This window comes from Staurois parvus, unplaced genomic scaffold (genome assembly GCF_062004578.1).
Source record: "Staurois parvus isolate SC_StPar_1 unplaced genomic scaffold, SC_StPar_1.0 ptg001089l, whole genome shotgun sequence".
Lineage (NCBI taxonomy): Eukaryota > Metazoa > Chordata > Amphibia > Anura > Ranidae > Staurois > Staurois parvus.
The window spans coordinates 515,819-539,937 of record NW_028318885.1 but is presented as its reverse complement, the minus strand read 5'-3'; the positions used below and the strand labels follow the sequence as shown (position 1 = coordinate 539,937).

The following is a 24,119-nucleotide window of genomic DNA, read 5'->3' as shown; positions in this document are numbered from 1 at the left end:
ACACTAGAGATTGGACAGAAGTATAAATCCTTTGTTAGATAGGTCAGTTCACATGTGTATTTCAACTATGGATTTAGATGCCTGCCTGGAAATCAGAAATAAACAAGATTATTGTTAAAGTACTGAGATTATTTAAACTGCGGTCACTGCAGCCAGGCGGGAAGCATTGTCAGCAGTGACAGTCCACATATCTCTCTCACAACAGGTTTCTTACGTGTATCTTTGTATGGTGGGCACACAAGACATCTGGAACACAGAGGGGATTTCATAGTATTAACTTGGGTTACATTTATACTTTAATGTCTTGCGGACCTGTTATAGTCATGATTGCACAAAGGCCAGCTGTATAGTATATAGTTACATAGTTAGTCTGGCTGAAAAAAGCCAAAAGTCCATCCAGTTCCAACCATTAAAAAAAAGTGGTCTTTTATTAAACTCTCCAGTATCTTCCCAACTATAGAAGTGAAACTAACAGGTCTATAATTACTTGGTAAAGATTTTGACCCCTTTTTAAATATTGGCACCACATTGGCCTTACACCAATGCAGTGGTACTATGCCAGTCATTAATGAGTCCCAAAAAATTAGAAACAATGGCTTTGAAATGACAGAGCTCAATTCTTTAAGTACGAGCCACGCATTCCCTATAGAGCACAAGGTGTTAGCTATGAATGGCACCTGACTATCCCAGATTGTGTGTCATTGGAAAGCGTAGGTTAAGAACTCTTGGATAATATAGACTGCACAACATGGGTATTGCAGGCTAGGCAGCATCATACAACACAACATAATACAATGATATAGCCTGTTGCAGTAAGTAAATGCTGTCAAAGGACTAATAATGTAATACCACCAATGGCCTCCAGGGTTTCCCAATGTAAACCATAACACATGCATATTCCCATAATGCACTTCCAGAATATACTATAGCCAGGGGCGGACTGACAACTCATGGGGCCCCCGGGCAATAGGGGATCATGTGGCCCCTGTGTCCTTGCCCAAACTCAAAAAAGCCTATGAAAAAGGTACTAGGGGCATCTCATGGGGCCCCCTACTTGCCCCTCGGGCACTGCCTGAGTTTCCAAATGGTCAGTCCGCCCCTGACCATAGCAGAACATGCCATATAAATGGTGCTATTTTAAGCATGCACTGCCTTCCAGTGTATAAACAATGCCGGTGACATCTGTATGGTAAAGTGAGCATCTGTAGTACATAGTTTGTATCTGCTGTTGATGGACAAACTACTTGATTAAAATCCTTTACTCTGCTACATCGATTTTTACAACTGAAACTGTGCAACTGAATGATCCACAACGTTAAAGAAGTAGGAGCCGACCCATTCACTGATGCACCATTTGTCTAACATAACCTCTCTGGATTATATTCTGCTGAGAGCCACAAACCTGGAGTGTAAACTGCTTGCTAACATATGACTGGGCAATAGACTGCTCCCTATCATATCACTGGATTCTAATCTGATTGCTATATGTCACTATCACATGACCAGATTTTAATCTATTCACTAACAAATGACTAGACAACAGCTGATCTTTGCCTCGGCACTGGGTACTAAATCTGTTATCACATCGCTGAACTACACTACTTACGACCACACCAATTACCAATCACATGGCTCAGCAGAGTTTATACACATTTTTTTTAATCCCAATATTGGTTTAGTAATTATTTTCAGCCATGTTTTTGGATTTTATCATTCATACAGTAGCCTTGCTATTAAAAATAAAAAAAACGTATTTTCTCCCAAAAAATTGTGTTTGAAAAACCGTGTGACATAAAAAATTGAAAAACCCACCAATTTATTCTCCGGGGCCTCTGCTTTAAAAAATATATAATGTTTGGGGGTTCTAAGTATTTTTATAGAACAAAACTGATTGTAAACAAAAAGTGCCAATAAAGGCCCGGTGCATATTAAATTCTGTTCCCCATCAAATCAATGGATTATAACCATCTAGGCATTTAATTGCTGAATGTTACCCTCTCTATTACTTTACTGAATTATTTCCTTATGATCAACACAGCACTGCATTACAAGCTCTATGGTACAACATTGCTGGAGAACAACCTCCATATTATCACATTGCTGGATTACACTCTCCATATTATCACATTGCTGGATTACACCCTCCATATTATCACATTGCTGGATTACACCCTCCATATTATCACATTGCTGGATTACACCCTCCATTTTATCACATTGCTGGATTACAACCTCCATATTATCACTTTTCTGGATTACTCCCTCCATATTATCACATTTCTGGATTACACCCTCCATATTATCACATTGCTGGATTACAACCTCCATATTATCACATTTCTGGATTACTCCCTCCATATTATCACATTTCTGGATTACTCCCTCCATATTATCACATTTCTGGATTACACCCTCCATATTATCACATTGCTGGAGAACAACCTCCATATTATAACATTGCTGGATTACAACCTCCATATAATCACATTGCTGGATTACACCCTCCATATTATCACATTGCTGGATTACACCCTCCATATTATCACATTTCTGGATTACACCCTCCATATTATCACATTTCTGGTTTACACCCTCCATATTATCACATTGCTGGAGAACAACCTCCATATTATCACATTGCTGGATTACACCCTCCATATCACCACATTGCTGGATTACACCCTCCATATTATCACATTGCTGGATTACACCCTCCATATCACCACATTGCTGGATTACACCCTCCATATCACCACATTGCTGGATTACTCCCTCCATATTATCACATTGCTGGAGAACAACCTCTATATTATAACATTGCTGGATTACACCCTCCATATTATCACATTTCTGGATTACACCCTCCATATTATCACATTTCTGGATTACACCCTCCATATCACCACATTGCTGGATTACACCCTCCATATGATCACATTGTTGAATTACAACCTTCATATCACCACATTGCTGGATTACTGTGTGCAAAGAAACAAACAGAGGGCACACAGGCCTCGTGCACCTTCTAAAAATGTGAGGCTCTGAGGAAGAGGTTCTGCCTCGAAACATGTCAGAAATTTGGAGGCCTACAGTCTCCCAACAGCCACCATCTAGGGAGATTGGACCATGCTGTCTTTTTTGTGATGTGCCTTTCATTTTATTCCTTTGTGAGTATACTACTTTTTATTCAATACATCTCATTTTTAGAAGGTAATGCGCTAGGCCCGTGCTCTTTCTGTTTGTTTCTTTGCACACAGCTTCTTTGGATTTCCCTGGTCCGTTGAGGGCTGAAGGCTTGCATTCCCAAAAAGTGCTCCATGTGGGGTTACTGACATTGCGGAGCTCATCGTCCAGTGCAGGAGTTTCAGCATTCATTTGCTCATGCTTTTTTGTCATTGCTGGATTACTGCCTCGAATTTTCAATATTGTCAAATGATGCAGTGCCAGTGAATATTACAAAAACTTACAAATATAAATACATAAATATGTATACGATGTTCACTGTGCCAAACGTGAGGTTTCTGTTGATTCAAAGTCCATACATACTCAGTTAAAAAAGATCTTCCACCATCCAGTAGATCCTTGTAGTGTAATGAAAACACTGAGTGAGAAGATCCCCCGCTAGCTGTCACAATTATACTCTGAAAATGGGTGTAACATGTTACGAAAGATGAAAGGTGAACTTATCCTTTAAATCAAAGTCCATTTATAATCTTGTAAAAAGAACTTCCACCATCCAGTAGATCCCTGTAGTATAACGAAAACACTGAGTGCCTCCACCTTAATCAAATGCACACTCACCAGACCATAAACTGTAAAAAATACAGCAGACACAGCATGTTTCTCAGGCACAGATCCTCCCCAGGTGTATGCACTTCCACTCTGAATCAAATGTACACTCACCAGACCATAAACTGTAATAATCCTCCCCAGGTGATATAATATTCCTCCTCAGCTACTCCCCATGTGTATACACCTGGGGAGGATCTATGCCTGAGAAACATGCTGTGTCTGCTGGACTTATTACAGCTGATGGTCTGGTGAGTGTGCATTTGATTCAGAGTGGAAGTGCATACACCTGGGGAGGATCTATGTCTGAGAAACATGCTGTGTCTGCTGGACTTATTACAGCTTATGGTCTGGTGAGTGTACATTTGATTCAGAGTGGAAGTGCATACACCTGAGGAGGATCTATGCCTGAGAAACATGCTGTGTCTGCTGGACTTATTACAGCTGATGGTCTGGTGAGTGTGCATTTGATTCAGAGTGGAAGTGCATACACCTGGGGAGGATCTATGCCTGAGAAACATGCTGTGTCTGCTGGACTTATTACAGCTTATGGTCTGGTGAGTGTACATTTGATTCAGAGTGGAAATGCATACACCTGAGGAGGATCTATGCCTGAGAAACATGCTGTGTCTGCTGGACTTATTACAGCTTATGGTCTGGTGAGTGTGCATTTGATTCAGAGTGGAAGTGCATACACCTGGGGAGGATCTATGCCTGAGAAACATGCTGTGTCTGCTGGACTTATTACAGCTTATGGTCTGGTGAGTGTGCATTTGATTAGGGTGGAGGCACTCAGTGTTTTCGTTATACTACAGGGATCTACTGGATGGTGGAAGTTCTTTTTACAAGAGTATAAATGGACTTTGATTTAAAGGATAAGTTCACCTTTCATAACATGTTACACCCATTTTCAGAGTATAATTGTGACAGCTAGCGGGGGATCTTCTCCGCCTGCCCGGCCATATCATTCACTCACAGTACACTGTGAATGGGAAAACTACAAGTTCCAACATCCTTTACAGTTGTTGGCTTGTAGTTCTCAATGAACCACCATGGCACTGTTGAGCGCTCTGGTAGTTCATTGATTCTTACTGCCAGTGTGAAACTGCCTGCTTGTACGAGGTAAGGGCAGACAGATTAAACTGACATCCTGTAGGAGTCCTGCTCATCGCTGGTGCCATATGCTTTCCAGGCTTCTAAAAAAATGAGTAAATGCACATTTTTTTACTTGAAAAAAAATGCACATTTATTATTATTATTTTTTTAAGTGAACTTATCCTTTAACCACTTGCCCTCCTAAGGATTTACCCCCCTTCCTGACCAGACCATTTTTTGTGTTACAGCAGTGCGTTACTTTAACTGACAATTGAGCGGTCATGCGACGCTGCACCCAAATGAAATTTAGGTCCTTTTTTTCCCACAAATTGAGCTTTCTTTCGCCTGTGAGGTTTTTTTTTTGCACTATAAAAAAGACTGACAATTTTGAGAAAAAAAAACAATATTTTGGACTTTTTGCTATTAAACATGTCCAGTAAAAAAATTTTAAAAATCAAATTTCATCATAAATTTACACCAAAATGTATTCTGCTACATGTCTTTTCCAAAAAATAATCCCAATACGTGTACATTAATTGGTTCACATGAAAGTTATAACATTTACAAATGGTGGTATAGATACTGGGATTTTTTTTATGGCGTCGATCAGCGACTTATAGAGGGACTGTAGCGGGTATTCTGACACTGGGGGGGAACTGACTAAAAAAAAGCACTGACACTGTACTAATGGCACTGGGCAGGAAGGGGTTAACATGAGGTGTGACCAAAGGGTTAACTGTGTGCAGGGTGTGTTTTACTGGGGAGCAGTGTGTTGGTGCTTCACTGTAAGCACACTGCTTTGGATGGCCATCCAGTCATCCAGAACAGTGTGTCCGAGCTGACAGGGAGGAGGACTGTTAGTAAACAAAGCAGTCCTCCTCTCTGTTGGAGATGCTCGGTAATTACCGGGCGCCGGCGGGTTATCACCGGCCGGGACCCGGTGTCACTGTTCTAATGTCACTGGGCAAGAAGAGGTTAACATGAGGGGCAATCAAAGGATTAATTGTGTGCTGGGAGCGTTTTACACAGGGGGCTGTGTCAGTGTGCTTCACTGTAAGCACACTGCTTTAGATGGCTGTGCTGTGCACAGCCATCCAAAGCAGTGTGCCTGAGCTGACAGGGAGGAGAACTGTTAGTAAACAAAACAGTTCTTTTTACTATCACATTGCTGGATTATGTTCTTTTTACTATCACATTGCTGGATTATGTTCTTTTTACTATCACATTGCTGGATTATGTTCTTTTTACTATCACATTGCTGGATTATGTTCTTTTTATTATCACATTGCTGGATTATATTCTTTTTATTATCACATTGCTGGATTATATTCTTTTTACTATCACATTGCTGGGTTATATTCTTTTTACTATCACATTGCTGGGTTATATTCTTTTTACTATCACATTGCTGGATTATGTTCTTTTTACTATCACATTGCTGGATTATGTTCTTTTTACTATCACATTGCTGGATTATTTTTTTTTACTATCACATTGCTGGATTATATTTTTACTACTACATTGCTGGATTATATTCTTTTTACTATCACATTGCTGGATTATATTTTTACTACTACACTGCTGGATTATATTCTTTTTACTATCACATTGCTGGATTATATTATTTTTACTATCACATTGCTGGATTATATTCTTTTTACTATCACATTGCTGGATTATATTCTTTTTACTATCACATTGCTGGATTATGTTCTTTTTACTATCACATTGCTGGATTATGTTCTTTTTACTATCACATTGCTGGATTATATTCTTTTTACTCTCATATTACTGCATTATATCCTTGCCATCGCTACACTGATACCATGATACTGCAGGGTTATGAGTTCTTCACCATCACATTGTAGAATAGGTGATCATCACTGTTCACTTCTATGACATTCAGGATCACTTTGCTGTGTTGGTTATTACAGCTCACATGACATAACTGCACTTTTAATTACCTTCCAGAAAACCTGACTGCCATGTTGCCATTCATGCACGCATCTTCCCAAAGTGCTGTACTGCTCTTCACAACACCTAATTGAAGAATGTTTTTATTTCTCTACAGAACAATACCCCAGAGCACTCCGTAGTGTGTCAACGCAATAGAGTTAATGGAAAAACACCAAGCAGCAATTATGTACAATGATAATTCAAGCAGGCAGAGAGAGTTGACATGTTTTCCAAATATTTGACTGAATTCTCATTGTTCCTGCAGTTAGAGACAGATGTCCTGCCCCTTCTGGAAGAAGTTACATTCGGGGAAATCAGGTGAGTTGGCTCCCATTTCCTCATCATAACCATATTAAAATGCACTGCAGGCATTGCTCTATCACACTTTATTTAATGGGAGAGGTGAGCAGACATGGTGACGGTGTCAGATCCCATGGCACACACCTGGCCCTGGATTAGCGGCTAATGGGACCCTAGAGACAACAGGGACACTTGACTGCCCTCTCCCAGGTCACAGCAGGCAAAGAGCACAAAACCACCGAGAGAAGGTAAATGTTACAAATAATCGCAGGTACCGCCAACAGCCTCGGCACTTGTCTGCTAAGTACTAAGGGGTAGCCACAGAAACACAACAATGATACACAAAGGGCAGGACAATAAGGGTGTCACACATATACTAAGGTGCTGATCGTGTGTACTCAACACATTTAGCAGACACATACATATCCTTCATAAAGACTTTTGAAAAGAGGATTTCTATGTTTGGCTAAAAGTAGATCCCCTGTAGTGAACCCCCAATGTAATTACACATTTTTCCCGGCTTACTCAGAAACAAGAGCCGTAATCCCAGCTTTGATTTGACAGGAAGCTGGTATCCAGATTCATTTATTTTATGTGTGCAATTTATATGGACCGATGGGCACTGGACCAGCAATTAAACTACACCTGGATGGGGTCTTTCTGTTGGGTACAAGACAGGTGCAAGTGGTACCCCCCTGCCCCATTGTTACTAAAAGTACCTGATAGAGTGGTCCACTTTATTTAGAGTAGAAAACCTCATCAATGAGGCTGAAAGCATACAATGCAAATATTGTCCCACACTGGCATACTACGTATTGAGAACATCATCCATAATCTGTGTGTAGGTGTATCAACATTGCACTAGGTGTAAACTTGGTATAAAGTATATGGGCCTCTAATAATGTTGTCTGGTAAAAAGAGGACATTCACAGCAGAGAAGTCGGGATGTAAAACAGCCTTTTTCAACCTTTTTTTAACATAGAGGAACTCTTGGAGAAACTTTTTGTCCCCTGCTAATATTATTATATTTACAGCTTACAGCACATTAGTGTGATGGTTAGTGGGAAGAATGCTTCTTACATTTGTGGTATTTGGGAAGAATCCCCCCTTCGAGATAGCTGAAAAGGTCACTAGTGTCAGTGGTTACTCATCTGAGAAGCAGAAATCTCTTATTGCTGATGGAACCCCTAGAAACCACTGAAGGAACCCTAGAGTTCCAAGGAATCCTGGTTGAGAAACCTTGATGTGAAGCTTCTCTTAAGTTTTAGGTTACAGGTTTGTTTCAGGTTTAACACCCCAGAATGTGATCAATTACACATATGGAATTGTGGCGAACTCAAATACTGTTTCTGTCCCTCAATGGAGCCTTTATACGGCTCTTGGGGCACTATTCTTCCTACTGATACCAATGATGGGGCACTATTCCTCCTACTGATACCAATGATGGGGCACTATTCCTCCTACTGATACCAATGATGGGGCACTATTCCTCCCACTGGCACCAATGATGGGGCACTATTCCTCCCACTGGCACCAATGATGGGGCACTATTCCTCCCACTGGCACCAATGATGGGGCACTATTCCTCCCACTGATACCAATTATGGGGCACTATTCCTCCCACTGGCACCAATGATGGGGCACTATTCCTCTCACTGATACCAATTATGGGGCACTATTCCTCCCACTGATACCAATGACAGAACATTATTCCCCCCCAAGATGTGTCATTGTTTACTCCTACTGACACAGGACATTTTCTACTTCCACTGGTCACAACCTGGCCCCCCTAAAGTCTGAAGGACAGTCAAGTTTGAGGACCCTTGTATTAAATGAACATTACACAGCAACTACTTGAATATGTATAGTAGCCCATTGTGTTTCTATTAAATAATGTAAGGTCTGGATTCTATAGGAAATGTAGGATTGCATACTAGAATATCTACCTTTATGGGTTTGGTGATCAAAGCAGTGTAGAGTTTATAATGTCAAGCACATTTCAATAACATCAGTGGGAATTAATACTGTGCTGGCCTGACTAACTGGCTTCTATGATCATTTAGCACCTTGCAGTTTATACTGAAGAAGCCTAAAAACGTACCAGTGATAGAGACTCTGTAAGTGCATGTTATGTATATGTTTCCTAAGGGGGCTCAGTAAAACATTTTGATTTGACAAAACTTAGAGCAAAGAAAGCCAAAGCAAACATGGTGCCGTTGTGTACAGCGACCAATCAGATTATTTCCTTTGATTTAAAAGCTGAACTCCAGGTGTTTTTTTTTTTTTACTAACATTGGCCCAGCTTGGTTACATCTAAATCATCATAGCTTAAATCCGGAGGGCGGGTTGGGATGCAGAAATTCGCCTGTGCTATACAGTCTGTGCTGCTCTCTTCCAGGAGTTCCCCGAATGACCTTCCATTTTTTTAATGAACACGGGGAATCACTTGCTCAGGACGTCCGCCATTTAAAGAAAGTCTTGTATTTTTTTTCAATGAATACAAAGCGTTCTTTCATTGGAAGTGGCAAAGACCATGCCCCTCCTCTCTGCTTTGTACAATCAGAGATCACCTTGTATTCACTGAAAAGTATAAGACATTCTCTGAATGGAGGAGGTGCTGAGTGACTCCTTGTGTCCAGTATGCAGAAGGCAAGGGGCTCAAGCAGCACCCATAAGAGACCAGCACTGACTGTATGTAGTACAGGCTACTACAGCGAATTTCTGCATCTCCAGCAGCCCTCTAGATGTGAGATATGAAGAATTAGATGTAACCAATCTGGACCAATGTATGTTTTAAAAAAGGTCATTCCTGTAACTCAACTTTAAGAGATGAAACTTGATTGGCTGACATTTCCACCTCTTGTCCTCTTTTTACTAGGCAGCTCCCATGTAACCAGTTTAAAACAGGATTAGTGGCTTTTTTAGTATGAGGAACAGATGAGCGACACTCACCTGAGACAAGCCAAGGTAGATGGACACAGTCTCCGAAATGTACAAAAATTTTCCTTCTTGATTTAGTGCAAATACAAAGCCGTCCAGAGACTGCAGGGAAAAGAACAAGAGACAGTCACAAACAGAGAGGCAGGGAGGAGAACAGGAGACAGCCAAGTGCAAACAAGGAGACAATAAAATAACAGAGGAATCGTGAACACAGAATCGCTATGAGCAGAGAGAACTACAACAAGGAAAGAAGACAGGGACACAGAAAGGGGAAGACAGGCAACGGGAAAAGCAGAGACACATACAGAGACAGTTCACATTTCATTCTTGTATTGGTAAAATGTGGCATTATAGACAGTTCTCAACAGAGTCAGTGGAGGGAGCACAAGCTGCACACTGACATACAGAGGAGGGCATGACCATAGATGCTTCCCCTTCACATGGCACTGCGACCGGCTCTGGAGTCAAACAAAAGTAACTCATAGAAAAGAAGGTTATTGGTTACTACATTATAGAAATTTGGGAATAATGTGCACAAAACATGCAAAAATATTCCATCTTTGATTTCCATTAAAATAGAACAGTAGACCTGTAAGAGAGATACAGTGGCTGCCATTGCAGGACCCCTACTGAACATGCTTGCTATATGACTTTTGTTCTTAACCTTTGGCTTAAAGTGATTGTAAATGCTAAATTAACAAACAGGTATATATACCTTACCTGCTCTGTGCAATGGAACACAGAGTGGTCCCGATCCTGCTCTTCTCAGATCCCCCGACGGCTCTCCTGTTTCTTCCCCTCCCATGTATGCTCCCATAGAAAGCCACTTTCTATGGGGGCACTCATGTGGGCTCGCTCCCTCACTGTCTGCATCTACTGACACAGATAGCAGGACTCAGCCCCGCCCCATCACTGTCTTTGATTGACAGCAGCAGGAGCCAATGGCTCCTGCTGCTTCAGCAAAGCCCAAGAGACCTGGAAGTGAGGGAAAAAAAGAGCTGCATATGGGCACAGCACTGTATCAAGTAAGGGTTCAGGTAAGTAAAAGGGGGGGGTGAGAGGGCAATACTCATGCTTAAATATTTTTAAGGTAAAAAAAGTTTAGGTTTTAGAAGCACTTCAAAGCTAGTCTCCAGAGAAAACTGATTTTATTAAGTTAAATTGGGCCAGTGTGGTTACTGCTAAGGATTACTTCCAGAAGGCTGCTGGGAATGCTCAAATTGTCAGTGGCAGTCAGTCCCACATATATTATAGCAGGTCCCTTTACTTACCATACCTTGTTCTGCACTGGGTCTCTGCATAGGAAAATGGGTCTCTGCATCTTGGGAAAAAAAGCAGGGCTTTGTTTCCTCATGTCAGAGCCTCCAGCAAGGAGAACAGTAGTGATGTCACCAAATCTCACTCCAATTCACCTGAGACTAGCAGTCAGAGGCAGCAGTGGCTTAGATTTCACACTGCAGATATACACCTAAAGGCCTGAAGACACAGGAGTGCCTGGGTACAATCACATACTATGAAGTACAATGCTTCTCTCCAGGAGACTTTCAAGACAAAGATACATTTGTCTCTGTGTCTCTGCATGGAGGCAGCCATCTTGGGAAAAAAAGCAGGGCTTTGCTTCCTCATGTCAGAGCCTCCAGCAAGGAGAACAGTAGTGATGTCACCAAATCTCACTCCAATTCACCTGAGACTAGCAGTCAGAGGCAGCAGTGGCTTAGATTTCACACTGCAGATATACACCTAAAGGCCTGAAGACACAGGAGTGCCTGGGTACAATCACATACTATGAAGTACAATGCTTCTCTCCAGGAGACTTTCAAGACAAAGATACATTTGTCTCTGTGTCTCTGCATGGAGGCAGCCATCTTGGGAAAAAAAGCAGGGCTTTGCTTCCTCATGTCAGAGCCTCCAGCAAGGAGAACAGTAGTGATGTCACCAAATCTCACTCCAATTCACCTGAGACTAGCAGTCAGAGGCAGCAGTGGCTTAGATTTCACACTGCAGATATACACCTATAGGCCTGAAGACACAGGAGTGCCTGGGCACAATCACATACTATGAAGTACAATGCTTCTCTCCAGGAGACTTTCAAGACAAAGATACATTTTCAGAGTACTGCACTCCTAAATGCTCCTGATAACATAAAATCAACACTTTTTGAGTTCAGGTCCACTTCTCATCTGCCTAGCAGGCATTGTGATCTAGTGTTTAGAGACAACCTTTTCGCATGACATGCTGTGTGGCCCCCATACAACTGCTCATTGCAGGTTGTTAACGATAATTGTGTGACCTTATGAGTTTGTGGCCCCCAAAGATCTTCCTAGAGACGCTGAAAACCCAACTGGATTACAAAAAAAACCAACTTAAAGGATTAGCAATACAGATAGTTCAAATCAATGCATGATTCTACCTCTATGGATAAGGCAGGCGGTATGAAACTGCCAAAAGGGCTGCCATCGTACCCATACAGGTTATCCAACACAAATTCTGACAATATTATATGGTGATTGGCCAAAGTATAGATTATTGTTAAAAGCTACAGTCAGAATAGTGAGGTATGCAATAAAAGGCACCTCTGGAAACATATATTCATGTGTTCAGTGTTTTGTATTTGCTAATCATCAGAAAGCACTTTACCCATGATCCAAACAGCAACAGACAGACAGGACAACACAGGGCTGAAGTGATGAAAAAGAGGACGCGTGTGCCCCCTAGTGGATGCTGTGCAGCTTCTCTGATGTCTTATGGCACCTGTTACAGGTATAGAAAGGTGCATGCCTTTTTATATGTTGGAGGTAAAAAGAACCATGCATTACCAGCCAATTAATAATTCATTTACAAAAGGCTTATACTGAAAAGTGCAGCAACTTGTTTTCGGAAAATGAACAGAGAAAATATCAGAGCTGAGCAACCCTAAAATACAGCAGAAAAGGGAAAGATCCACAAGGAAGAGAAATTCAGATACAACAACAACAAAAAATCTCAATGGCAAGAAGAGACTAACCGATATAATTAAAAAAATAAACATAAAAGGAAATAGTAAAGGCATAAAAAAAAAAAAAAACAATAGTGCAATAGAGGCAAGAAAAGCAGATCAGAACTTGGAAAGAAAGAGACCAGAGATGCCACATGATCTCTTCAGAACTAAAAGCTTGCAGAGGGTTCCCTGCCAGACTGAAATAAGAGGTAGAAAGAGAATTGGCAAGGGATAGGCAGAAATGGAGGGAGGGAATGGAGGAATAAGGCAGAGAGAGGGAGGGAGGACAGGCCTCTCTCCTCAGGTTATGAATGAATGAGCACTGTTGTTTTTTCATCTCAGCGTGCAAGGATTTAATTAAGTGATAACAGTCACCTTGGGTGGCTGTACTGACCAGTAATGTGTAGGTAAGCAGCAGACAGGGGGAGCGGCTGCCTTAATCTATCTGCGGACTGGAAGAAGGGGCAGCATGGGGGGCAGGAAGCTGTTTGGCAATTTTTTTTTCACTCCTGATAAAAATCAGCACTGAGAAAAAAAAAAATAAAAAATATTATTAAAAAACAATCTTATAAGAGTGCAGACACAGTGCAGGCTACAATGAAGGTAGCATGTTGTCACCTCCCGCCATGTATGGCTGTGTTTCTGTGCAGTCAACCTGCAGGGTTATATTCTGGTATGATAACAGCAAAAGACTTCTATCATCAACTTCAGTGCTGCCATCCTGGGCCCCATGGTTTTCCAGCAAGAAATACAATTACAGTTATGTCTTAAAGGAACTGGAACACTAATACAAACAAATGAGTGTATGCAAGGCAGCTATGCTGAGCATATACATTTATTTATTTCAGGTACTTATATATTTACACAGCACTTTACATATATATTGAACATTCACAATAGGCCCTAACCCTCAAGGGGTGTACAATCTAAGGTCCCTAACTTACATACACATATTAGGGCCAATTTAGACAGGATCCAATTAACCTACCATCATGTCTTTGGAGTGTGGGAGGAAACCCATGCAAGCACAGGGAGAACATGTAAACTCCATGCAGGAGGCGCCATGGTCAGGAACTGAACCCATGACCCATTTACTGCAAGGCAGACGTGCTAACCACTAAGCCACTGTGCCGCCCCGTATACATGTTCCCTTACCAAAACAGAAATTAGATATTTGACTATTCTACAGCCACAAATTCCCATGAAACTTGGATTGAATTTCTCCTAAAAATGCTAGCTGCCTGGCTGTTTATATACCTGATTGAAAACTGTGGAAACTGTGTCAGAAACTTTTAAAAAATTGCACGTAAAAGCACGGAAAAATCCAGAATTGTATATGCTTTCTTGCAGCATTTTTGTTTGAATGCAATGTGCCAGAAAATTAAATCTAGTAAATCTGGTTGTAAGTCACTGTTGCAAAGTGAAATCGGAAGACCACATCTGCAAACTTGTGCAAGATCACTGACGGTGGGCATCGCTAGTGCCAGGCACCACTCTTTACATTACAGCATTACATTACCCTGACGCCTTCACACTGTGCTTTACACTCTCCTGACCTCTGCAGTCTGTGTTTTACTCACTCCTCTTTCCTGTATCCTTTGTGGTACACCCTCCTGACCCCTGTACTCTCTGCATGACACTCTCCTGACCCCTGAACTCAGTACATTACGCACTTCTGACCCCTGCAACCTCTGCATTAAACACTCATGACCCCTGCACTTTGTGTATTATGCACTCCTGACGCTTGCACTGTGAGTGTAACTCACTTCTGATGCCTGCACTCTGTGTGATATGTACTCCCAACCCCGTTATGCATGCTTGGCTTCTGCATTCCGTGTAAAATGCACTCCTGCCCCCTGCGCTCCATTCAGTTCCAAGTCCTGTATTCTGTGCTTTATGCACTTTTCAATCCTGCACTATATACGGCATGGGAAATAAAATAAATTCTGCACTCAGATAAAACAAACATCAAAAAAGAAGAAAACTGCACTATATACAGCATGTTTTACATTTTCATACGCCTTACCACTGCGCTCTGAGGCCCCGTTCACATTTTAGCAATGTAGGAGTGCTGTGTTTTTCACACTTTTTGTGCATTTTTGAATCATCACCATTCACTTGAAAGGGCTGCCCTCTTCTCCAAAAATGTACCAAAGTAACTCCTGTACTTTTTTTGTGGAGCCAAGTGTGTTTTCGAATAGCTCATTTTTTGCATATTTTTTCAGTGTTTTCTTTACCAGGTTTGGGATGCCAGTAACAATGAATGGCTCCCAAATGCATGTTGTGGCACAATCTGGCAACACGATTCCAAGATGCCCAGATGTGAATGGGGCCTAAGTATATTATATACTCCTGGCCCCTGCACTCTTTATGCTATATTGTACAACAGTTTCTGATTGCTGACTGGTCACTGAATATATTATTGAAGTTCTTCTTCAGGGTAAGCTGTGTGCAGAAAAGCTTAGGCATTGGCAGTGGATAAAGTTACTGTCTGTTAGACTCTCACTTGCAGCAAAGTAACCACATTTTAAGGGTGGAAGGACCGAGGCATATGTTTCCATGTACAGAGTGAGAATACTAAATTTTAAGCCCCTCCCACTTGCAATTTTGCCATGTCCACAGTTTACCACAAAGATCTGCCATGCATCTCTTCATTTCCCTCCTGGGTGCCCGAAGTCTTTCACAGTCCTAGCAACTAAGTATTGGAACCACTGGATCAACATGACATTCAGGAAGCCCCATATTTTCATAAAGAGAGGCCAGCATAGTGTTTATAGTTTGATACTACTGGGAGCAAAAAAGAACAGAAACTGTGCCTTTGGGTAGGAAGCTATCGTCTACAGAGAGGCAATAAGAGGACAGGCTGGCATTGCCTATAGCTGGGGCTTCAAACTGCAGCTCGTGGGCTAGATGAGGCCCTTTGCTTGTCTTTATCCAGCCCTTGGGGCACTATTCCTCCCACTGACACCAATGATGTCATTTTTTTTTTTTACTCCCACTGACCACCAAGACTATAGCATTGTTTTGTGTCTGCTCCCACTGGCCACAGTCCAGCCCCCCTCACTGGCCACAGTCCAGCCCCCCTCACTGGCCACAGTCCAGCCCCCCTCACTGGCCACAGTCCAGCCCCCCTCACTGGCCACAGTCCAGCCGCCCTCACTGGCCACAGTCCAGCCGCCCTCACTGGCCACAGTCCAGCCGCCCTCACTGGCCACAGTCCAGCCCCTCTAAACTTTGAAGAACAGTAAGGTAGCCCTTTTGTCATGAAAGTTAAGACCCGTGGTCTACAGAAAGGGGGAGATGTTTAGCCTTGAGACCTTATCCCACAGCGGAATAATTATATGTATCAAGGTCCCAGATAAATATAATTATTGAAGCTCGTAGCTCTCCAAGCTCCACTGTCATGGCAATGCCATTTCAAACATTTTTCACAGCAATCAAATACAGTTGCCTGAATTCTATAGATGCACGGCAATCAGAGTTGCCTGAATTCTATAGATGTTCATTTTACTGAAAACGATTTGCCAAAGGTTATTGCAGCTTGCATGAATCATCATGGTAGCGGGCAGTACAAGGCCGGGCAACTGTGCCTCTGGGCCCCCAAGCAGTCTCATAGTTTGCCATAGTTATAGCCCTTTGTCTCTTAGTTTTTAACAGGTATTTGTTAAGTTTTAACTGTTTACCATTCTGTGTCCTTTCGCCTTGATCCAGTTATTCATTCGTAAGTTGTATTTTTTTTTTGTTGCTGCTCTTATATTAACTTCACTCCTCCAAGAGATGCTCCCTAGTGTCCATGCCGGAGTGGGTGAGGAGGTTAGAACAGAGGGGGGTAAGGGCAGTTTGGAGCAGAGGGCGAGGAGACTCAGGAGAGAATCCACTCAGGATCCGCTTTATGTGCAGTAATTATGCTAATTGCATGGATGCCCTTGCTCGTTTTTTTTTTTTTACCGAGCAGCTGAAGATAAATAAAGGGAAATTGCCCCGCACACGGTGCAGTGCAGGAGGAATGCTAAACAGCTCTGTTTGTTGTCTGATTATAGGTCTGTTTACACTAAATTCCGGAGGTAATTGCTGATTTTGATTGCACGCTTATTTGTGCGCCCGTACAGCCGGGGGACACTGGGGTCTGTCTGCCTTTATAATTAAATCATTTTGTGACATGGGGCGGAGGTTGGGCAGGGCTTTCGTGTCCCTGAGATTAGCCTGGCACAGGGGAGATGAAAGGAAGACAGTAGTGGATCCACTAAATGGACTCTTAGTGAAAATCACCTGCACAGCAGGCCTTTCTCCTTTGTGATATGATTTCTCATGACATCTATAATACTAAGAAAAAGAGCAAAGACAACACCAAAGAACAACAGGAAGATTTAAGGACACATCATAAAAAATGGAAACATATCTCATTAATGCTATAGACTGAGTAAAAACTGAACTGCTGTAAAAGCGGACATTTACACGTTAGAAATTTCTGCAGTAGAATCACCCCTTCTTTTCCCTATGAATAAAGTACTTGGGCAAGAGCTATTACACTAAACTACCCCATTCACATCGCAAAATGAAAAAAAAAATGACAACTATCTTTAGATGCTCTTTTCTGGAACTTCTAGCAAGGAAAAAATCTACTTAGTCCTCATTGTTGTGAAGGGGCTGGGAAGCTAAGTTTACCATAATTAACATTATCCAGAAGCAGATATTTAATCGGTTGTATGAGAAATAAAAGCATGTAAAAATACATGGGCAAGAGCTATTACACTAAACTACATGTGACTTCGCTAGAACAGTTAGGAGAGTGCAAAATCAGGTGCAGCTCTGTACAGAAACCAAACAGCTTCCAGGTTTTGTTGTCAAATCTTAATGGAACAAGCTGAAGTTAGAAGCTGATTGGCTACCATGCACAGTTGCACCAGATTTTGCAACCTCTGGTTTTAGTAAATCTCCCCCAATGAATGGTCTGATCATGCTGAAATATGAAAAAAATCCCGGATGGAGAACGGCTTAAGGCTCCATGTACATGGGATACTTTTGAACGATAGAAACTGATTGCTGGAAAACATAGGTTAAAAAACGTCTGCTTAGCCGCGTTTGCATACTCTGTTTATGCGCGTTTATGAACGTTTGCGTTTAGAAGCTTTTTTTAAAGATAACCCCAGTAGACTTTCCAAAATGCCCAGAATGCACTGAAAAATAGTAAAAAATTAACTATTTCAGACATTTTGAAAGAAATAGAGGGAGCAGAAGGTGAGATAGTAGTATTTGTTGAGATTAGCTTCCTTTCTTTTTTTTTTTTTATGGTGTTTGGATGTGTTCCAGCTCATTTCTGTGCAGAAATTATTGCAGCAGTGTCTAACATATTTTCTTTCATGTAAAACCTCAAACATGGTGTACCAGGTCCAATTGAGTACTGGGAAAATGCTTTGCATGCATTTTTCATGACGAAAAAAGGCTCTGGACAGCATCTGGAAATGGAAGAGTTAAAAACATTTTCCAAACGCTTATAAATGCAGTTAGCCACGTTTACAAGCATTTGGCGTTTGAAATGCTGATAAAATCTACTCCTGAACGCAAGTTTGGTGAGTTAAAAAAACACCGTAAATTCAACTGCCTGTAAACAACATAATGTACATGGACACATAGGAAAACATTAGGGAGAGTTCAGGGGCTGCTGAAAAAAAACGCAAAAAAGCTCCTGAATGTCAGTTTATCAGCTGTAGTGTACATGGAGCCTAAGGGAGCATGGCGCTCTGGAAAGGGGACTCCCTGGATGCCCTGCTGACATCACTGGCTATAAAACCATAATAGGCATCAGACCTTTTTGGTGAACAGGGTAATGGTTACATCATTTATTATAACTGCAGTGAATATTGCTGACGTGTTTGAAAAGCGAATGTGCCCAGATACACATATTATACATATGCCCCTAAGCCGCTTACAAGTGCTAAAGAATGTATACTGTATTAAATTCCATACGTCTACATTTCAGCAGAATTTTACTGCACTCCCAGCAACACAACATGTAAACTAAAAAAAAATAAAAAAATAAAAACTATAGGCACTGATAAAGGGAAATTGACAGTAAAAGCATTTCCCAGAGCGTCCAATCATTTCCTTATACAAATGTTCTAACAGGCAATGGTATGCACGTTCGTTTGATGGACAACAGGGATATTCTCCTTCCCTCTAGCATTTCTAGATTAGCCTCTATAATCTGAATACACTGAATTAAAGGTAAAATATTTAAATGGAAGCCAGTCTTACAATGGTCTCCTCGTGCATCATCTGGATATGAAGTACATGACTATAATGAGAGCAGGGCAGCAATGTCCTGCACTATGACATGTCATAATTAACAGCAAGATTAAAAGGCTGCAGCCTAAATTAAACTTTTACTGAAAGGAATATCAGGGATTTCATTGCTAACCTTCCAAGAACACCAACCGCCTGTCTATGGCTTCAGTACTGTTGAGGTCACTGATTTGGAGCAAGAATGCAGAATAGGAAGTCAGTGAGGTCAGAATGAACAACCTGCATACTTTTCCCAGGTCCATGCCTCAGAAAGAATTGAAGCCAATGGATTAGAATGACAGCCAGGCAGTAAACACTTTTAGAAGACGGAATCAGTAATCGTAGCCTCCAACAAGCACCTCAAGCTCCCAGGTTTTATGGTAATTAACACTGCTGCACATGGTTGGCGCTGCTCTTCAGTTTGATTACACAGTGTATGATAGCTGTCAAGAAACCCTTGTGTCACATGCAGGTGATGGACCTACATACAGTACACTATTACCAGTCAGCATTACAATGTTCTCATAACGGTCCTTTACCACCAACCTAATCCTAACTGTTAAAGCTGAACTCCAGAAACAAAATCTTTCATTTAGTTAGGTTCCACCTTTGCCACAAAGGGTATAAACCCACTTTGTATGCGCCAAATGCTTTTGCAAACCAAGAAATTGCCTTGTGAAAGGGCCAGCAACATCATCACTGTGCTGTACATAGCATGCGCAGAGCTGTGGGAGGTACACAGCAAAAGCCACCCACCGCAAGCTGCCTGCAGAAAACTACAGTGGGTGGGCGGAGCAAGACCAGTCACCCTGCACAAGAAGAGAGAGCAGCAGTGACCAGTCTTTGTTACTGAAAGCTCCTGTAGAGAGGCAAATAATCACACTGGATTATGCACAGATCTAGAAGGACTACACATAGGACATGAAAACTAAGGTAAGAATATACATTCCTCTTGTATTTGCATATTATTTGCTTATCCCAAAGTGCAGCTTTAGGCAGACAGTGGTGTTGGGCAAACAGTGCTATATTCTACACTTTCAACCTCTTTAACCTCCCTAGCGGTCAGATTATGTCCATATTTCTGTGCTGAAAGCGGTACATTTTTTTTGCATGGAAATATGTATTTTTTTTATTGTAGGCCTGTAATTTTTAGGAATAACTCACTGAAATCTGTCCGAACAAGAGTCTATTAAACATCCCGGGTATGATAAAACTTGAAACACAAAATCATAAATTATAATTTAATAAATAATCATAAAAATAATAATATAATAATATATTTAATTCAATAATATAATCAAACCAAAAACACTGTAATTTGAAATATAGCGCCAAGTTCGCACATCGCTGAGCAAAGTTGCAGAATCGTTTTCAGTGTCTGATGACGAATTTCCCCACAAATCATTATCACTCAATTCTGCAAGTGGTTCTGATTTACTATTGCTGTTCTCTAGCTGGTCTAAAACTGATTTTGACCAAAAAGGACGCTTTTTGGACGCCATGGACTTTTCTAAGTTTCCAGGCAGAAAGAACAGTAAAAATGCAGGCAGGACACAGGACAAAGCACTAGGGACAAAATGTATGTGAAATGGTTTGATACAGTAATGTTTTACTATGTCAAATTCATTTCTAAGAAAATGACAGTTTCTAAAGATTTTTAAATTTGCCGCCGTTCTGGCCGCCGTTCTGGCCCCCTTGCGTCCCAACGCTCGCAGGGACTGGAACACGGAAGCCAGATGCCGGCATCGGCCAGATGAGATGGCCGGGGATGCTGCAGGGGACACATCGCGGGAGCGAAGGACAAGGTAAGCGCTGCAGGGAATCCCTGAGCAACGCCGCATGGTAAGCCCGAATGTAGCTCAGGGTTACCACTTTTGGTACTGAAACTTTACCCCGAGCTACACTCAGGAATACCGCCAGGGTGGTTAATCAAGTCTTCAACTACAAAAGTGATTGAATGGATCCAGGGGAGGACTGACCATTCGAGCACTCGGGCACTGCCAGAGGGCCTGGGGTCAGTAGGGGGCCCCATGAGATACTCCTGGTACCTTTCATTGGCTTTTTCATAGGCTTTTTTGGGTGTGGGCGAGGACACAGGGGCCCAATGATCCCCTATTGCCCGAGGGCCCCATGAGTTGTCAGTCTGCCCCTGAATGGATCAACACCAACCCTGGTACACTGACATAATTATAAAATATAAACAATTGATGATAAGTTGCCTATTTATTGTTTTTTTCAGCTTCATTCTAGTTAAAATTCTTAGAAAATTGCTGTGTGATTGGCCATAATATCACTTACCTGATCCTTAACACCTAACGTTTAAACTTACCCTTGGGCAGGGGGTGAAAAAAACTTAGCCCATGCCACCAGCAATTTTTTTAATCAAGTAGTATTTATTAGGTTTTTTAGCATGGTGTACAAAAAGAAAAAAAAATCAACATCAAAACAAAACATACAAAATAGCAGCAATACATGTTTATACCAATACCAATTTTTGAAAAAGTCAGCAGTGTGCTTAAATCAGAAACTCCCCGCAAAAGGGAAAGTTCTTCTTGTTGGCATCCTCCCCCCTACACTGCCACATTTGGCACTTTTTGGGTGGAGGGGGGAGCAAGTACCTGGTTTTGACAGGTACTCATTCCCACTTCCGGCTGAGTTTGCAGCGGTAATCTCCGGCCCCTCCTTCCCCCTGCAGCCTTCTGGGACACATCACAGGTCCCAGAAGACTGTGGGACCAATCACAAACCACAGCACTACTCATACATGCACAGTAGAAGACTGGCTGTGAAGCTAAAAGGCTTCACTGTTGAGTTCCCTTAGTTAAGATGCCGGTGCCTTCTCCCGAAGCTGATTAAGGGACATCACCAGACACCTGGACATGCAAGTGTCCTTATTTTAAAAGTCAGCAGCTACAATATTTGTAGTTGCTCACTTTCATTTTTTTTTTAGCCCGGAACTCCACTTTCAGCATCTTGATACACCCCAGTAGCACAATATGTGGCTGGAATAAGAGAGCACATTACAGTACACACAGTAGAGCCATAAGCATCGGATATCAACACAGATGAAATCCATGGGGCAAACAGAAATACTGATGTTTATCCAACAAGAAACAACATAGGATACAGCAGGTCAACTGGTTATGGAGAGGAAATGGAGGGAGAGTCTGGCAAGTTGGATAATAACCAGGATGACCATATTTAAAAAAAAAAATTGGGACAGGCCTTATGCTGATAGGTTAGTTTTTCTCTGTCTAATATGGCATCAACAGCATCTCACCATTGTACAAATGTAGGAGGACAAGGGGACAGACATCTCACCAACAACCTTTAATCTACATCTTCTATGAACTAATCTACCTAAATGTCCCAAGATCTTGCTTCAACCCATGGTCAAAGACAGGCTGGACCCTGAGACTTCTTTCTTCAGGTCTGAGTGAGGTGGATGTTTTCCACTGGCCACTGGAAGAACCCATCATTGGGCAGGTTCATCATGTCACAATGCGAAGTGCAGCAACAAGCGTGAACTGTGGCAGCAGATAATCTATCTACACTACCAGAAGACAGTACTGGAGAGCATCAAGAGTAGGGTGTTGGAATGGGGTGGGGTGAACGCATTGAAGAGGATATTAATTTTGTTCTGAGACAGGCTTTGAACCTAAGATCTAAATCAACCCCTTAACCTTGACCCGTATTCCAACCCTTATAATTAATCCTTAACATTTAACTTGACCCTAACACTTAATCTAATCCTTAAATTGAATACAACCTGCACCCAACATTTTTTATCTGCACCCTAATATTTAACCATCTAAACTCTTACCCTAGTCTCCTATACCAGGTGTCTCCAAACTTTCTGAGCAAAGTGCCAGTTTACTGTCCTTCAGACTCTGAAAGGTCGGACTGTATCCAATGAAAGTAGAAAATGCTCTGGTGTCAATTGGAGTAAAGAATACCCCATCATTGGTATTAGTAGGAGGAATAATGTCCCATTGTTGGTATCAGGGGGAGGAATACTGCCCAATCATTGATGTCAGTGGGAAGAATATGGCCCTGCATTTGGTATCAGTGGGAAGAATAGTGTCCCATCATTGGTGTCAGTGGGAAGAATAGTGCCCTATTGCTGGGGTCAGTGATAGGAATAGTGCCCTATTGTTGGTGTCAGTGACAGGAATTATGCCCCATTGTTGGTGTAGAAGGAATAGTGCCCTGTACCAGTGGGAGAAACAGTGTTCCAAGAGCCTGATAAAGGCAAGAAAAGGGCCACATCTAGCCCCAGGGTTGTAGTTTGGAGACCACTGTCCTAAACCACAATACTAACTTAAAAAGTAAGAAATGTCCCAGGGTATATTCTATTTTTAGGTAATTACTTACAGCAGTAAGCTCAATTTTACGGATTCATTTAGAAATTTTCATAGAAAATGTAACAATTCAAACCTCTATTGGGTTATATTTAGTTTGCTAAAGCATTGTGTATCACAAACAGCCATTTTTTTTTTAAATAAAACACTTGTTTTCACCTATTTCTGTTCTTTGCTGTATCTTAGTGCTACAAATCTCCTGCAGACTGTCTGGCATATCTGAAAGTGACAACATTGGACCATGCCTGTATAATGTGTGTTGGAATAGCCACTTGTAGTCTCTATCGGAAGCCTCTGTGACAGTGTAACAACTCAGGAGCACAATTGGCAAACGGAGAGAACGTTGTCAAGCTATACCAAGAGGTAACCAGCAAGGACCTTAATGGCAGGATTATTACGTGTTATTTTAATGAAGGCTGC

General features: G+C 41.7%; 1 protein-coding gene across 9 annotated transcripts in view; it reads right to left on the bottom strand.

Moving 5' to 3' along the window:
* NPAS3 (neuronal PAS domain protein 3) overlaps positions 1 to 24,119 on the bottom strand; it is a 671,079-nt gene that overhangs the window by 139,097 nt on the left and 507,863 nt on the right. For 7 of the 9 annotated variants that reach the window (XM_089658666.1, XM_089658668.1, XM_089658667.1 and 4 more), the window contains one exon: positions 10,093 to 10,182. The exons of the other annotated variants lie outside the window; for them this stretch is intronic. In XM_089658666.1, coding sequence (XP_089514792.1) covers positions 10,093 to 10,182 — 90 coding nt within the window. The remainder of the gene's footprint in view (positions 1 to 10,092; positions 10,183 to 24,119) is intronic. 9 annotated transcript variants of the gene reach the window in all.